At 41.0% G+C, this 13,342-nt stretch overlaps 1 protein-coding gene and 1 long non-coding RNA gene across 3 annotated transcripts; both read right to left on the reverse strand.

Annotated features, from left to right (window-relative positions):
* Positions 1 to 5,524: 5,524 nt before the first annotated feature.
* LOC117088203 lies at positions 5,525 to 12,201 on the reverse strand. 2 transcript variants are annotated; one of them, XR_004439066.1, is made up of 3 exons: positions 12,019 to 12,201; positions 8,883 to 9,053; positions 5,525 to 5,738 (listed from the first exon to the last, which is right to left on the reverse strand). It is a non-coding gene; the product is annotated as an uncharacterized LOC117088203 (long non-coding RNA). The 2 variants fall into 2 exon arrangements; XR_004439069.1 differs by lacking the exon at positions 12,019 to 12,201 and adding an exon at positions 10,892 to 10,960.
* On the reverse strand, positions 6,461 to 8,512 carry LOC117088198 (cyclin-dependent-like kinase 5). The gene has a single exon (XM_033219315.1). The coding sequence runs from the start codon at positions 7,532 to 7,534 to the stop codon at positions 6,656 to 6,658; it is 879 nt and encodes a 292-aa protein (XP_033075206.1). The 5' UTR covers positions 7,535 to 8,512; the 3' UTR covers positions 6,461 to 6,655.
* Positions 12,202 to 13,342: the final 1,141 nt, after the last annotated feature.

Genomic DNA, 13,342 nt, shown 5'->3' on the forward strand with positions numbered 1-13,342 from the left:
CTAAGCATGATTTTGTCATACAAAATCGAGAGCCATAAAGTGGGTTACCACAGTCCTAACTCAATAAAGATAATATTCGACATCTGGCAAGTAGTGTGTGCCTGACAGTGTTCCCACGGTGCTATGCTCATTTAACCCTCAAAACAATCTCATTTTACAGATTTTACAGAAAAACTTGAGATGGAGAAGGTAAGTAACCTCCTCAAGTAACCTCACATGACTGTTAAGGGTGGGGCCACAATTTGATCCCAGGTAGTCTGAATCCCCTAGTTCTTCAAGCATGAGTATCAGAAATTATATCAGTCTGTTTTCACACTGATATAAAGAAATACCTGAGGCTGGGTAATTTATAAAGGAAAGAGGTTTAATTGACTCACAGTTTCACATGGCTGGGGAGGCCTCAGGAAATTTATAATCATGGCAGAAGGGGAACCAGGTCCAACTAACATGGTGGCTGCACAGAGAGTGTGAGCATGTGAAGGAGCAACTGTCAAACATTTATAAAACCATCAGATCTCAGCTGGGCACAGTGGCTCACACCCATAACCCTAGCACTTTGGGAGGCCAAGGTGGGGGGATTGACTGAGGTCAGGAGTTGGAGACCAGCCTAGCTAACGTAGTGAAATCCCATCTCTACTAAAAATATAAAAAATAGCTGAGTGTGCTGGTGCATGCCTGTAATCCCAGCTATTCAGAAGGCCAAAAGCAGGAGAATCACTAGAATCCAGGAGGCAGAGACTGCAGTGAGCCAAGATGGCGCCATGGCACTCCAGCCTGGGCGAGAGAGCAAGACTTGATCCCAAAAACAAAACAAAACAAAACAAAACAAAACAAAAAAACAAAACAAAATCCTGTAAGATCTCATGAGGACTCACTGAATACCACAAGAACAGCATAAGGAAAACTGCCCCCATGATCCAATCACCTCCCCCCAGGCCCCTCCCTCAACACATGAGGATTATGGGGATTATAATTCATGCTGAGATTTGGGTGGGGACATGGCCAAACCATATCAGAAAGTAAAGGTAGAAGTCAAGCTTGGACGGGAAGTGACACTGTAGATTACTATTCTTTTTTTGTTTTTTATTTTTGAAACGAAGTTTTGCTCTTATTGCCCAACGAATTTTTGTTTTTCTAATTTCATATTCAGATTGTGTCTTGCAGATGTACAGAAATAAAACTGATAAATGATTCTATTAACCCTTTATGCTTCAACCTTGCGAAACACTCTTTTTTTTTTTTTTTTTTGAGATGGAGTTTCGTTCTTGTTGCCCAGGCTGGAGTGCAATGGCGCAATCTTGGCTCATCCCAACCTCCACCTCCTGGGCTCAAGTTATTCTCCTGCCTCAGCCTCCTGAGTAACTGGGATTACAGTCATGTGCCACCATGCCTGGTTAATTTTGTATTTTTAAGAGAGATGGGGTTTCACCATGTTGGTCAGGCTGGTCTCAAACTCCTGACCTCAGGTGATCTGCCTGCCTTGGCCTCCCAAAGTGTTGGGATTACAGGCGGGAGTCATTACTCCCGGCCCCTTTTTGTGTTTTAACATCAGTCAACCCTCGTATTTTAAAATAATGACAATGAACGGCAGTACCTTAGAACAAGGGAATTATACATCTTCCCCTTGTCCTGATCCTGGTGCAGACATTTTGTCTATAAAATATTACTCACAGATGAATTCATGGGAACATTACTGTGACTTTCAAATCCATATACAAGTCAATGTTCATTCATGAATATTTCAATAAAATCAAACTAATACCAAAATAGAATCCCAGGGTTGAAGCAGTTTCAGGAAAAAGGAGTTGGCAGTATGAAGTAAAATAGCAAAAAAAGTTTTTTTTTTTTTTGAAAAAAGGGTGTATTTGTGTCTACAAGGTTTTTCTTAATTATAGCATTAGATAATATATATATTATATATATACATACATATATATACACATACACATATATAAAGCAATGGAACTGCCATTGTTTTCACACTAGTCTAGAATATTAAAATATATGTATAACGTGGTCAGCAAAATAATGGCCCTTCAACGATGTCCACAGATTCCTAGAACCTTATATGAAAACGGTACATCATACATGATTAACCTTGACAGGAGGAGTGTTGTGTTCCGTCAATGTTCCTGTGTTAAAATCCTAACCCTCAAGGTGATGGTATTAGGAGGTTAAGCTTGACGGGAGACTCTGCCCTCATGACTGGGATTAGCACCCTTATTAAAAGCACAACGGAGCTTGTTTGTTCCTCTCATCATGTGAAGACACAGCAAGAAGGAAGCCTCCATGAGAAAGCAGACCTTCTCCAGACACTACAACTGCCGGCACCTTGATCTTGCACTTCTCAACCTCCAGGACTGTGAGAAACAAAGTTCTGTTGTTTATAAGCTGCCCGGTCTAGTGCATTTCCTTGTAGCAGCCTGTATGGATTAGGACAGTGGGCTCATGTGGATGACAATGGCGTCTCCATTCAGGACTAAGTAAGCACATGAGTCCTTAACAGTGGAAGGAAGGGGGAAGGAAAGAGCCACAGAGACATGTGGCCATAGAAGAAGGGCCTATGGGATGCAAGGTTGCTAATGGTGAGAGTGGAGAAGAGCCCAAAGCTAAAAAACGCAGGCAGACTCCAGAATGTGGAAAAGGCCAGAAAAAAGATCCCCTAGAGCCTCTAGAGATGAAGGTAGCCTTTCCACCACCTAGATTTTAGCCCAGGGAGATCCACATCAGACTCTGACATACAGGAGTGTAATAAATTTGTTTTATGCCCTCACATGGTGGTAGTTTGTTGTAGCAGCAATGGACTAGTAATAAATAAATATATATATACACATACACAAATATATATTAGCCAGGTGTGGTGGCATGTGCCTGTAGTCCCAGCTACGCGGGAGGCTGAGGCAGGAGAATTGCTTCAACTCGGGAGGCAGAGGTTGCAGTGAACCAAGATAGTGCCACTGTACTCCAGCCTGGCGACAGAGCAAGACTCCACATCACATTACCTTCATTCTGAGAAGGTATAATCATCAACACATTCTTGAGCACAACTATGCACACGTGCACTTCCGCATTCACAAGCCATGCTGCGTGCACACACTGATGCCCCTAGATTCTTTTTTTGAAGAGATGGTGTCTTGGTGTGTATATATGTGTGTGTGTGTGTGTGTATATATATATACATATACACATGCACTACCCACACATACACACAGAACTACATATATCCTGCTCTTCAAAACTGAAGCAGATAAACTATACGTTAGCATTAACTTAGCTGGGTGTGGTGGTGCACGCCTGTAGTCCCAGCTACTCAGGAGGCTGAGAGGGAGGATCACTTGAGCCCAGGAGTTTAAGACCAGCCTGGGCAACACACTGAGGCCACATTTCAAAAACAAACAAACAATAACACAACAAACTTTTGATTAAGCTCATTTCCCAAATTTGAAGAGGAGACAATTATTAGATAAAGAGGAGAAAAAAGAAAGGTAGAGCTGCTGACTTCTGTGGTGGAAGCACAGGCACAGGCCCAAACACACTCCTGTCCTCCTGGCTTTCCTGTCCCTTCTCATAAGGGACACATGAACCTCTCAGACTGAACCACGGATCACAGACCCATACTCAGAACTCAATGCAGTTTTGTTCTATGATTTTTTATACATCCGTGTCCTCGTTTCTGCTTCCCGTTCCCAACTCTCTTACTCTAGTTAGAAAAAAATGGCTATTACCAAATATGAGTACATCCTTATGTACTAATGCCAACTGATCACCAGCTGGTTTTCTTCTTTTACAACGTCATAAATCTTTAGGCTTTAACACGTCTTCCAAGCAACAGAATGTTATTCTCCGGTTCATTAACACAAATTCTACATTTAAAATGAAGACTTCACAAGTTGATTTAAATAATATATTAACCAAACTAGACTGATCATGGTTCAAATTGACATTTTAGTTAAATGTGATGATAGGTTGAGTAACCTAGCAGTACCTAACATGACTTTTGGTTATGGCTTTTTCCATATTATGTTTAGGCTGAGGCATCCCTAAATGATTCCATTGTAATTCCCCTTCTTAAACATGAGATTTATCTTTACAAAATAATTTATTTTCTTAAAATTACAAGCTAATTCTGTAGTTCATGCCTGCATAATCTCACTAGATATCAGCTGTATGTGCACACACATACATATAGGTATTTGCATATACACATATTACATAATTTTTTAAAAACTTAGTAGGGTACGACTACAAAGACAAAGAGGCTTTGTGTAATGTGACAGAAACACAATAGCAGGACAAACAGGCTGCTGGGAGGGCGGTATTTACCGTTGCTGCTGTGAAACTTGGAAAAACATGGATAGTGGATATTTAATCCCCATAACAGAAAATGTAGGGTGCAGAAAAATTCCCATAATTTTTACAGAGAATATCAATAGAAAGGCATTCAATGCAGGGAATACACAGTGTGACAGTATACAAAAATAAGCAGGTTGATGGTTTAGATTTATGAAACAAGAGACAGAAATAATAGATGATGTCATAATTATCCTTTTTGGAGTTATGAAAATTCTTCATTTTATATATGGTCAGGTGCTTTCCAATGTCAATGAGAAAAATATTTAAAGGAAGACTCAAATCTAAGATGTGGAGAGATCTTTCTAAAAGTGACCTTCAGGCCAGGCACAGTGGCTCACACCTGTAATCCCAGCACTTTGGGAGGTAGAGGCAGGCGGATCACGAGGTCAGGGGATCGAGACCATCCTGGCCAACATGGTAAACGCCATCTCTACTAAAATATTAAAAATTAGCCAGGTGTGGTGGCATGTGCCTGTAGTTCCAGCTACTCGGGAGGCTGAGGCAGGAGAATCGCTTGAACTCGGGAGGCAGAGGTTGCAGTGAACCAAGATAGTGCCACTGTACTCCAGCCTGGCAACAGAGCAAGACTCCACCTCACATTATCTTCATTCTGAGAAGGTGTAATCATCAACACATTCTTGAGCCCAACTATGCACACATGCACTTCCGCATTCACAAGCCATGCTGCATGCACACACTGATGCCCCTAGATTCCTTTTTTGAAGAGATGGTGTCTTGGTGTGTCACTCGGGCTGGAGAGCAGTTTTAGGATCACAGCTCACTGCAGCCTCAAACTCCTGGGTTCAAGTGATCCTCCTACCTCAGGCTCCTGAATAGCCTGAACTACAGGAATGAGCCACCATGCCCAGCCAATGTTTTCATTTTTTGGTAGAGATGAAATCTTGCTATGTTGCCCAGGCTGGTCTTGAACTCCTGGCCTCAAGGAATCCTCCTGACTTGCTCTCCCAACATGCTGAGATTACAAGTATGAACCATTGTGCCCAGCCACCAGATTCTTTATTGAGAAGAAAATTTGTTTGCTGACATGTAGGCAATGAATTCATAAATAATAGGTCACAAATTACTAATTTACAAGTCAATAAAATGAGTTGAGTAAACACAACAGCATAAATTAATAAACAGTTGATAACTTCAAAGTTTCTTTTTTTTCTTTAAAATGAAGCTCTGACAGAGACTACTACTTGTCCATTAGATGGAAAAGTCAGAGGTGGTTAAAATGTCAGAGGTACACTTATTAACACCTTGCTGCCTTTTGTGTAGCTTCTTCTCAGTACTTCACCAGTTGGGACTGACTCACCTCTCCAGCTGGGTTCAGGAGCCAGACAGGAGCACGCAGAACTGGGAATCCAAAGCCATCTCTGATACTAACAGCAATGAAAACATAAATAACCAAACATATTATCAAGAAATGAAGAAGAGATTGATATCAAGTCCAGCAAGAAGAGAAGAAAGCATTTAATCTGCCAGGCTTTCATTCTGACAAAATAATTTACAACACGCATGTCTCTATCTGACATATGTGAATAGAAAAAGAACCCAAATACCTGGTTAATTGCAAGATGAAAATGAAAAAGAACTCTTGCTTATTCACCAGTGTACAATTGAATCTGGGCTACTAAAACACTTTCCTGCACTGATTCTCTCTATGTAACACACGCTTTATTGCCATTTGGAAATGGGATTTCGTGCTTTGATTTAAATATACTTCCTTTGATTTCTTACTTTAAGTATACTTTCGTAACATATTCACAGCTATATTCTCGGTACAAATTTTCAGGTGTAAGTAACTACTTCTGCTTTTGATAAACAGATAGTATAACTGGTGAAATAAGGTACACTCCCATGCAAAGGTGATAGTACAAGGTAAGACTCCAGAGTCCAGTAAAATATAAAAGTCAAGGGAAAAAAAAAAAAAAGGTGAGAGTAATTGGGCAGTGGGGAAATCTTGTGTGTGGAAAGAACGAATCTGGAAAACTGTTCTTCCCTAAGACTTCAGCAGGAGTTGGATGGTAGAGAGCTTTGTGTACAAGTGTTCCAGTTCCACATAGTTCAGGTCTAATTTCTTTTGTGTGTGTGTGTGTGTGTGTGTGGGAAAGGAGCCAATTTATGAAATTAAATAAAGTCCACAAAGGGAGTGAGAAACTTAGGCTCAGGCACCCCACCCCAGCTGGGCCCAGCACAGCTGGAGCACAGTGCACGGGGCACCCCCCACCATCTTGCCCCTCCCAAGAGGGGGCTTAAATAGGCCAGGCCCCAGCCTGGAGGCCGGGGATCCTGGGGCCTAGGGCGGACAGAAGTCGGAGAAGTAGGGGTGCTGCAGGGCCTCTTCTGCTGAGATACGCTGGACAGGGTTACACTTCAGAAGGTTCTGCAGCAGGTCCCTCCCCATGGCATTAAGTTTGGGCACGACGTTCACCAGGGATGTTGTGGCCGGGTACATCGGGTAGGGCTTATAGTCTGGCAGCTTGGTCATAGAGGGCCACTGCTCCTCGGTGGGCGTCCCCAGCAGCTGGAAGATCCTCTTCAACTGGTCATCAACATCATTACCAGGAAAAAGAGGCCGCCCAGCATTGGCCAGCTCTGCAAAGATGCAGCCGGCTGACCAGATGTCGATGGATGTGGAGTACAGCTTGGCCCCAAAGAGGACATCCAGTGGGCGGTACCACAGTGTGACCACCTCAGCTGAGTAACAGCGGACAGGGATCCCAAAGGCTCGAGCCAGGCCGAAATCAGCCAATTTCAGCTCCCCATTCCTGTTTATTAGCAGGCTCTGGGACTTCAGGTCCCTGTGTCGCACATTGTGGCTATGACAGAATCCCACGCCTTTCAGTAGCTGGAAGAGGAATGACTTTACAATCTCAGGATCAAGGTCACCATTGCAACTGTCAAAATACTTCTTCAGGTCCTGGTCACAGAATTCAAAAACCAAAGTCAGCTTCTTGTCGCTGTGCAGGACATCATGAAGCCTGAGGATGTTCTTGTGCTTCAGCTCCTTGAGTAGGCAGATCTCCCGGAGGGCAGAACTCGGCACACCCTCATCATCGTCATCCAGCCTCACCCGTTTCAGAGCCACGATCTCATCAGTCTCCCGGTTTTTGGCCTTCAACACTGTTCCGTAGGTGCCTTCCCCAATCTTTTCCAGTTTCTCGTATTTCTGCATCGCGGCGGCCGCGGGGACCCCTGCGGGCCCTCGGTTTTAAGACTCTGGCCCTGGCTTTGCAGAGGAGGCGGCACCCGAGCCTCCAGCCCCGCCCCCTCAGGTCTAATTTCAAAGGCAACTTCTAGTGCAACCTGTGACTCACCCTGTCCTAAAGTGCCATCTGTAAAGGGTCTGGAGATAACCCACAGGCAGCACTGTGAACCCCTGACAGCCCTTCCAGATAAATACCAGGTCAGTGTCTACAGCTGATGACACAGAGCGGAATATCTGAAAAATAATACTTCTTCAACCAATGGACTGCCAGTCACTATTACTTAGTGTAAAATACTATATTACATATACATATACAATACTATATACGCTACATATCTGTGATTTTTTTTAATTGCAGTGTTCCACATTGAAGGAATGAAATCTAAAAACCAACCGTTTATTAAGCTTAAAGGCAACTTAGAAATACTGATGCCAGATAGAAAGATGCTTTAGCCCCAAGTCAGCTGTTTGGAAATGCCCCAGCTAAACCAACAGAGGAATCCTGAGGCATAATAAGTGTTCATACCTTTCCAGCTATACTTGTGCTTGTCTTGAATATGAAAACCTAAGCTGCAGTTATGCCACAGCACAGAATGTGTTGTATTTTGCATCAGTGAGCCTTAGTTTACAAATGGTAAAAAAAACAGGGAAGGTAAACTGTGAGGTTTCCTTAAGAAGCTGTTATATCCAACAGACTCATGAAAATCTTTGCAAATGTCCCCGGTACATAGCTCCTCCCCACTGATGGGCTCAACTGGGAGAAGTTATGCACATGTCTCAGTTTTCATATGCTCAATGGCAATACAGGATTCCTAGGATAAAGTAAGGGATATAAATGACACAGCACACTGAAAAGACTGTAATGTTACTTCAGAGTGTTGCATAATAAAGATCACAGATGCAAGTTTTAGTTTATTGAAGGATGTAACCATGCATATTTCATTAGTGTGTTTTAAGTCTTATACTGCTTACATTCTTATGTGGGAAAATATATCTTGTTTGTGCTTTATGGATGAAATGTGAACAGGCAAAACTAAAAATAATTTTACAACCCAAATCCAACCCAAAATTACAACCAGATGTTAATGGCTGGTAATTCAACCGGAAATCTGAAAGACAGTATCTGTTTCATTGTGTTACCAAGTATCAGTGACAAGGAAGATTTTACTTGTGGTATTTAAGTGTAGGCCTCTGGAACAGATGACTTGGTTCACAGGCAGCACGCCCACTGCTGAACTGCCATGGCCTGACAGCCTGTCTTATCTGCCAAACTGCTCATTAGGTTTAGTAATCTTCACCTGTGCCTCCAGCTTACATTTCAGCAGGTAATACACATCAGTCTGCTTTTATCATCCTCTGCAGTGAGCTTCCAACACTCCTTTAGCAGTACAGTGCCCCTGCATCCGCAATCCTCCAAACACACCTTGTATACATGTCATTATTTTTCAACTGTCAATTCAGCTTCCAACGTTGAAGGCTAGCTTAGCTTAAATAAAGCAAAAATACAAGACAGAGAATATGCAAAGTCAGTCCTGCATTGTAAATATTAAGTGGGCTGACCAATCATTTAATTTTTTGACATTAAAAAAGAATACATTAACCATACAAATTTAATATTTAAATACAGATTTCAGAGCGTATTTCGGAGTGGGGCACAGGGAACAATAGAACAGAGGATTCCTCTCCCAATTGTCTCTGTCCTATCCAACCTTTGTTACAGGTCAGAGAGTTCTCCAATCTATAAATATACAACAGAGATAACGTGGCAACCAGGACACACAGACGTACTAGAGTACTGCTCAGCTCTCTGCCTAGGCCTGATTCTGCTGATCCCTGACAATGAGCGCTGTGAAATTTACAGGCAGATCAATACACACACGCACAAACACACAAAAGAGATACTTCATGGGCAAAAAGCACCAAAGATATAAAACAAAATGTCTGAAAGACCATAAAACAACTTCTGATGAAATGCTGTTTGCATTTTGCAGAAGCAAAATATTCACCACCAAACCTACAATTAGCTTAAAAATTACAATAAGTACAGTAATTTTGGATCCCACCTCCAATTCATACCTTATCAACATGTAATAATCACACTGCATCTAAAACAAAGCTGGATAGACTTTATATGCCAAATACAACTTGTACAGTAAGAAGGTAATTTTTTGAAATACTGTGAATACAACATTTGTATGCCATGCTCTACTTCACAAGTTAAAAGAAAATATAATCATTTCTACTCTCAAAATGTATTGAAATAAAATACAGAAAAGGCTATTCTAATACCAGTTAACAGTAAGAGAATATATCTCTAAACCAAAGATCTTGGATCTTCTAGAAAGACAAAATCAACCTGTATATACTTGGGTAAGAAAAAAAAATTAAGAGATCAAGAAAGGAGAGAGGATGTTAGCATAGAATCATCTCCAAAAATGGCTTTCCGATGCATCTGATCAGTTTTCAAGTCCATTTGTTTTTCCTCCTTTAGCATCAACAGCCTGTATTACCAAGGAAATGCAAAATAATTCGATTTGTACATTAACCAGCTAATCTAGAAATGGCAATATAGTCAATGAAAATACAAAGAAATAGAAAAATGTCAAGGAATTGTTTAACATGTTTAAGATGACATAGCGCAGGGAAAAAATGATCTGATCAACACTGGAGGAGTTAATAAGCAAACTCAGGCATGGTTCCCTAACACCACACTTCAAAAGAACTTACAGCGAGAATAAAGGAATAACCCTTTTTTAAAAAATCTAATTTTAGAAAACAATTGCTCAACAGGGAAGTTAGTGTTTTGTAGATCCTTTGGAAAGCTGATTAATTTCTAAGCTAAAAACACATGATCCTTAAGAGAAATGGCTGAGTCCAGGCCCAAGGCAGGAAGAGGGCAACATGAGCCTGGATCCTCTTGTTCTGTCAGAAAGTAAGAAATGCTAAAGACTAACAGAGACAGTTGACAGGACACAGGATACAGGCTGAAGGCTCCCATGGCCAAATCTGGGACAGCACAGGCATCAGAAAGAACAATGACAGTGATGGAAAATAAACCATAGAATAAAACGCAAGTGCACTAGTCAGCAGTGATACCGAAATAAAGAGGAGAAGTGAAAGCTCTTTGTTAAAAATGCCAAGTAACAAACGTAGGAGGAATGACACAGAAAGAACATTCAATTTAAGTCACCAGTGCCATAAATGATAGAGAAGATCATAAGGAGGCTAAAATCACTGGATGAAAGAAAACTATACAGAGATATTTAACATAGCATGATATATAAAAGTATGAAAACCTAAATTAGAAAAAATGAAAAATCATACCATAAGAGATGGCCAAGTTTGAAGACAGCAATAATAGGCCAGACACAGTGGCTCACACTTGTAATCCCAGGACTTTGGGAGGCCAACGTGGGAGAATAGCTTGAGCCCAGGAGTTCGAGACCAGCCTGGGCAACATAGAACTAATCTCTAGAAAAAAAGAAAAAAATCAGTCAGAGTGGTGGTGCACTCCTGTAGTCCCAGCTGCTTGCAGGGTTGAAGTGGGAGGATCACTTGAGCCTGGGAGTTCCAGGCTGCAATAAGCCAAGACCACGCCACTGCACTCCAACCTGGGAGACAAAGACCTTCTCTCAAAAAAAAAAAAAAAAAAAAAATACACCAATAATAACAAAATGTGACTACATAAAGACTGTAAAGACTGTATAGAAAAAGGAAATGCTGAGAATATAGAAATAAAATTACATATTTTAAATGTAACTATATTAGAAGAGGGTAGGCTTGTAGATAAGGATGACTAGAAGGATATGCAAAAATGAAAGTAGCTAATAACACTCATTATGTCAGTCACTGTGGTAGATAGTTTATGCACATTGTAACAAACTATATACTAGATTATCTCAAATTTTTCAGATAAATTTTACTGGGAGTCATAAATCAGTACAACAAAACCAATGTTTTGCAAACATCCACTATGTATAAAAGTATACAAATTCTTAACCCAGGCTGAAAAATAATTCACATAAGCCCCATATCAGTGTAAACCTACCCATGAGATAATACAACATAACCTAAATAAAACTTTCAGAGAGAAGGCATGTGGCTTCTGGACAGCCACCAACTCCCTGACTCTGCTCTAGTGTTTCGGCCACCAAAAGAAAGCCAAGTGGCCTCAGGTCTCCTAAAAAAACAAAAAAGCAACCAATGGAAGATGGCGTGGTATTTGAGGAATATTTGGGGTCTGTTGAAAAGTGCATCCTGTATTTTATTTCAAGAAAAGACTCCCTCATAATGTCAGATAAGTGAAGAGCCCTCAGAGACACATGCACACACAAAGAAAAACAAAAAATAGAATGAATCCCAACAAAATGTGTTATGATGGCAGAATTACGGGTGATAAAATCTTCCATAATATATCTTTTAATTAAAAATAGGAAAAAAAGCAGACTTACCTGTGATTATCTATATTCTCTGACCCAAGTGGCTTGGAACCAGAAAATAGCATCACTCGACTTGAAGCCATCTTGGTGGAGTGAGTGGAGATGAAAGTCTGGACCAGCTCATGGGTGGGCTCCACCTCGTCCTGTCAAGACCATCAAGAAAGGGCACGTGAGGAAAGCACAAAGATCTTGGAGAGACACTGGTTTCATGCAGTTTCTCAAAATTATCTTAGACACATTTCCTGAGAACCTTTCTTAATGCCTCAAAAAGCAGAGAAGAGGCCGGGCACAGTGGTTCACAACTGCAATCCCAGCACTTTGGGAGGCCGAGGTGGGCGGATCACAAGGTCAGGAGATCGAGACCATCCTGGTTAACAAGGTGTAACCTCATCTCTACTAAAAATACAAAAATATTATCCAAATGTGGTGGCGAGCACCTGTAGTCTCAGTTACTCAGGAGGCTGAGGCAGAAGAATGGCGTGAACCCGGGAGGTGGAGCTTGCAGTAAGCAGAGATCGCGCCATTGCACTCCTGCCAGGGAAACAGAGCGAGACTCCGTCTCAAAAAAAAAAAAGAAGCAAGGAAAATCCTTACAACAAAGCTTGAAATGGACCCCCATCTCCATTAAACTTTTCCAAAGTTCAGGGAGTATATAACCTGATAACCTGAACACCTAACTAGAAAAAGCTCAGTTCCAGTGCTACAAGAATGCTAGTTTTTCTAACATTTTAAAATAACCCCGATTTTAACCCAATAAAATTCCACTTCAGAACAAGATATAAACGTTTGAAATCCACTTTAAAATACAGAATGAGGAGACCACTGAGAATGAGAAAAAGACTAACGAGAGCTGGAAAGCACAATGATTTTGCAGAAATGAAGATGGGCCGTGCAGGTGCCACACAGGAGGGGAGGGGAGGGCAACATAACTACTCTTTTGCCTGTGCTGATACGGGTAACAACAGTTCTTTCTTTTTTTAATTAATAGATTTTAGGTTTGTAGTAAAAACTAACAAAGCAGAGAGAATTTCCATACACTGTCTTCTACCTTCCATATTCTTTATGATTAATATCTTGCATTAGTGTGGTACATTTGTTATAACTGATGCATCAATATTGACATACTATTATAAATGAAAGTTCATACATTAGTTTTGGGTTCACTCTTGACATTATACATTTCATGCGTCTGGACAAATGCACATGTCATGTATCCACTACTACAATATTATAAGAATAATTTTACTTTCTTAAACATTTCTGTGCCTGTTTTATTCATCCCTTCCCTTGGAGACTCCTGGAAATTCTGATCTTTTTACAGTTTTTCCCTTTTTAA

This window comes from Trachypithecus francoisi, unplaced genomic scaffold, assembly GCF_009764315.1.
Source record: "Trachypithecus francoisi isolate TF-2019V2 unplaced genomic scaffold, Tfra_2.0 Contig00734, whole genome shotgun sequence".
NCBI lineage: Eukaryota > Metazoa > Chordata > Mammalia > Primates > Cercopithecidae > Trachypithecus > Trachypithecus francoisi.

Excerpts from the sequence above, each read along its gene's own strand:
- LOC117088198 (XM_033219315.1), bottom strand. The coding sequence starts at position 7,534 with ATGCAGAAATACGAGAAACTGGAAAAGATTGGGGAAGGCACCTACGGA.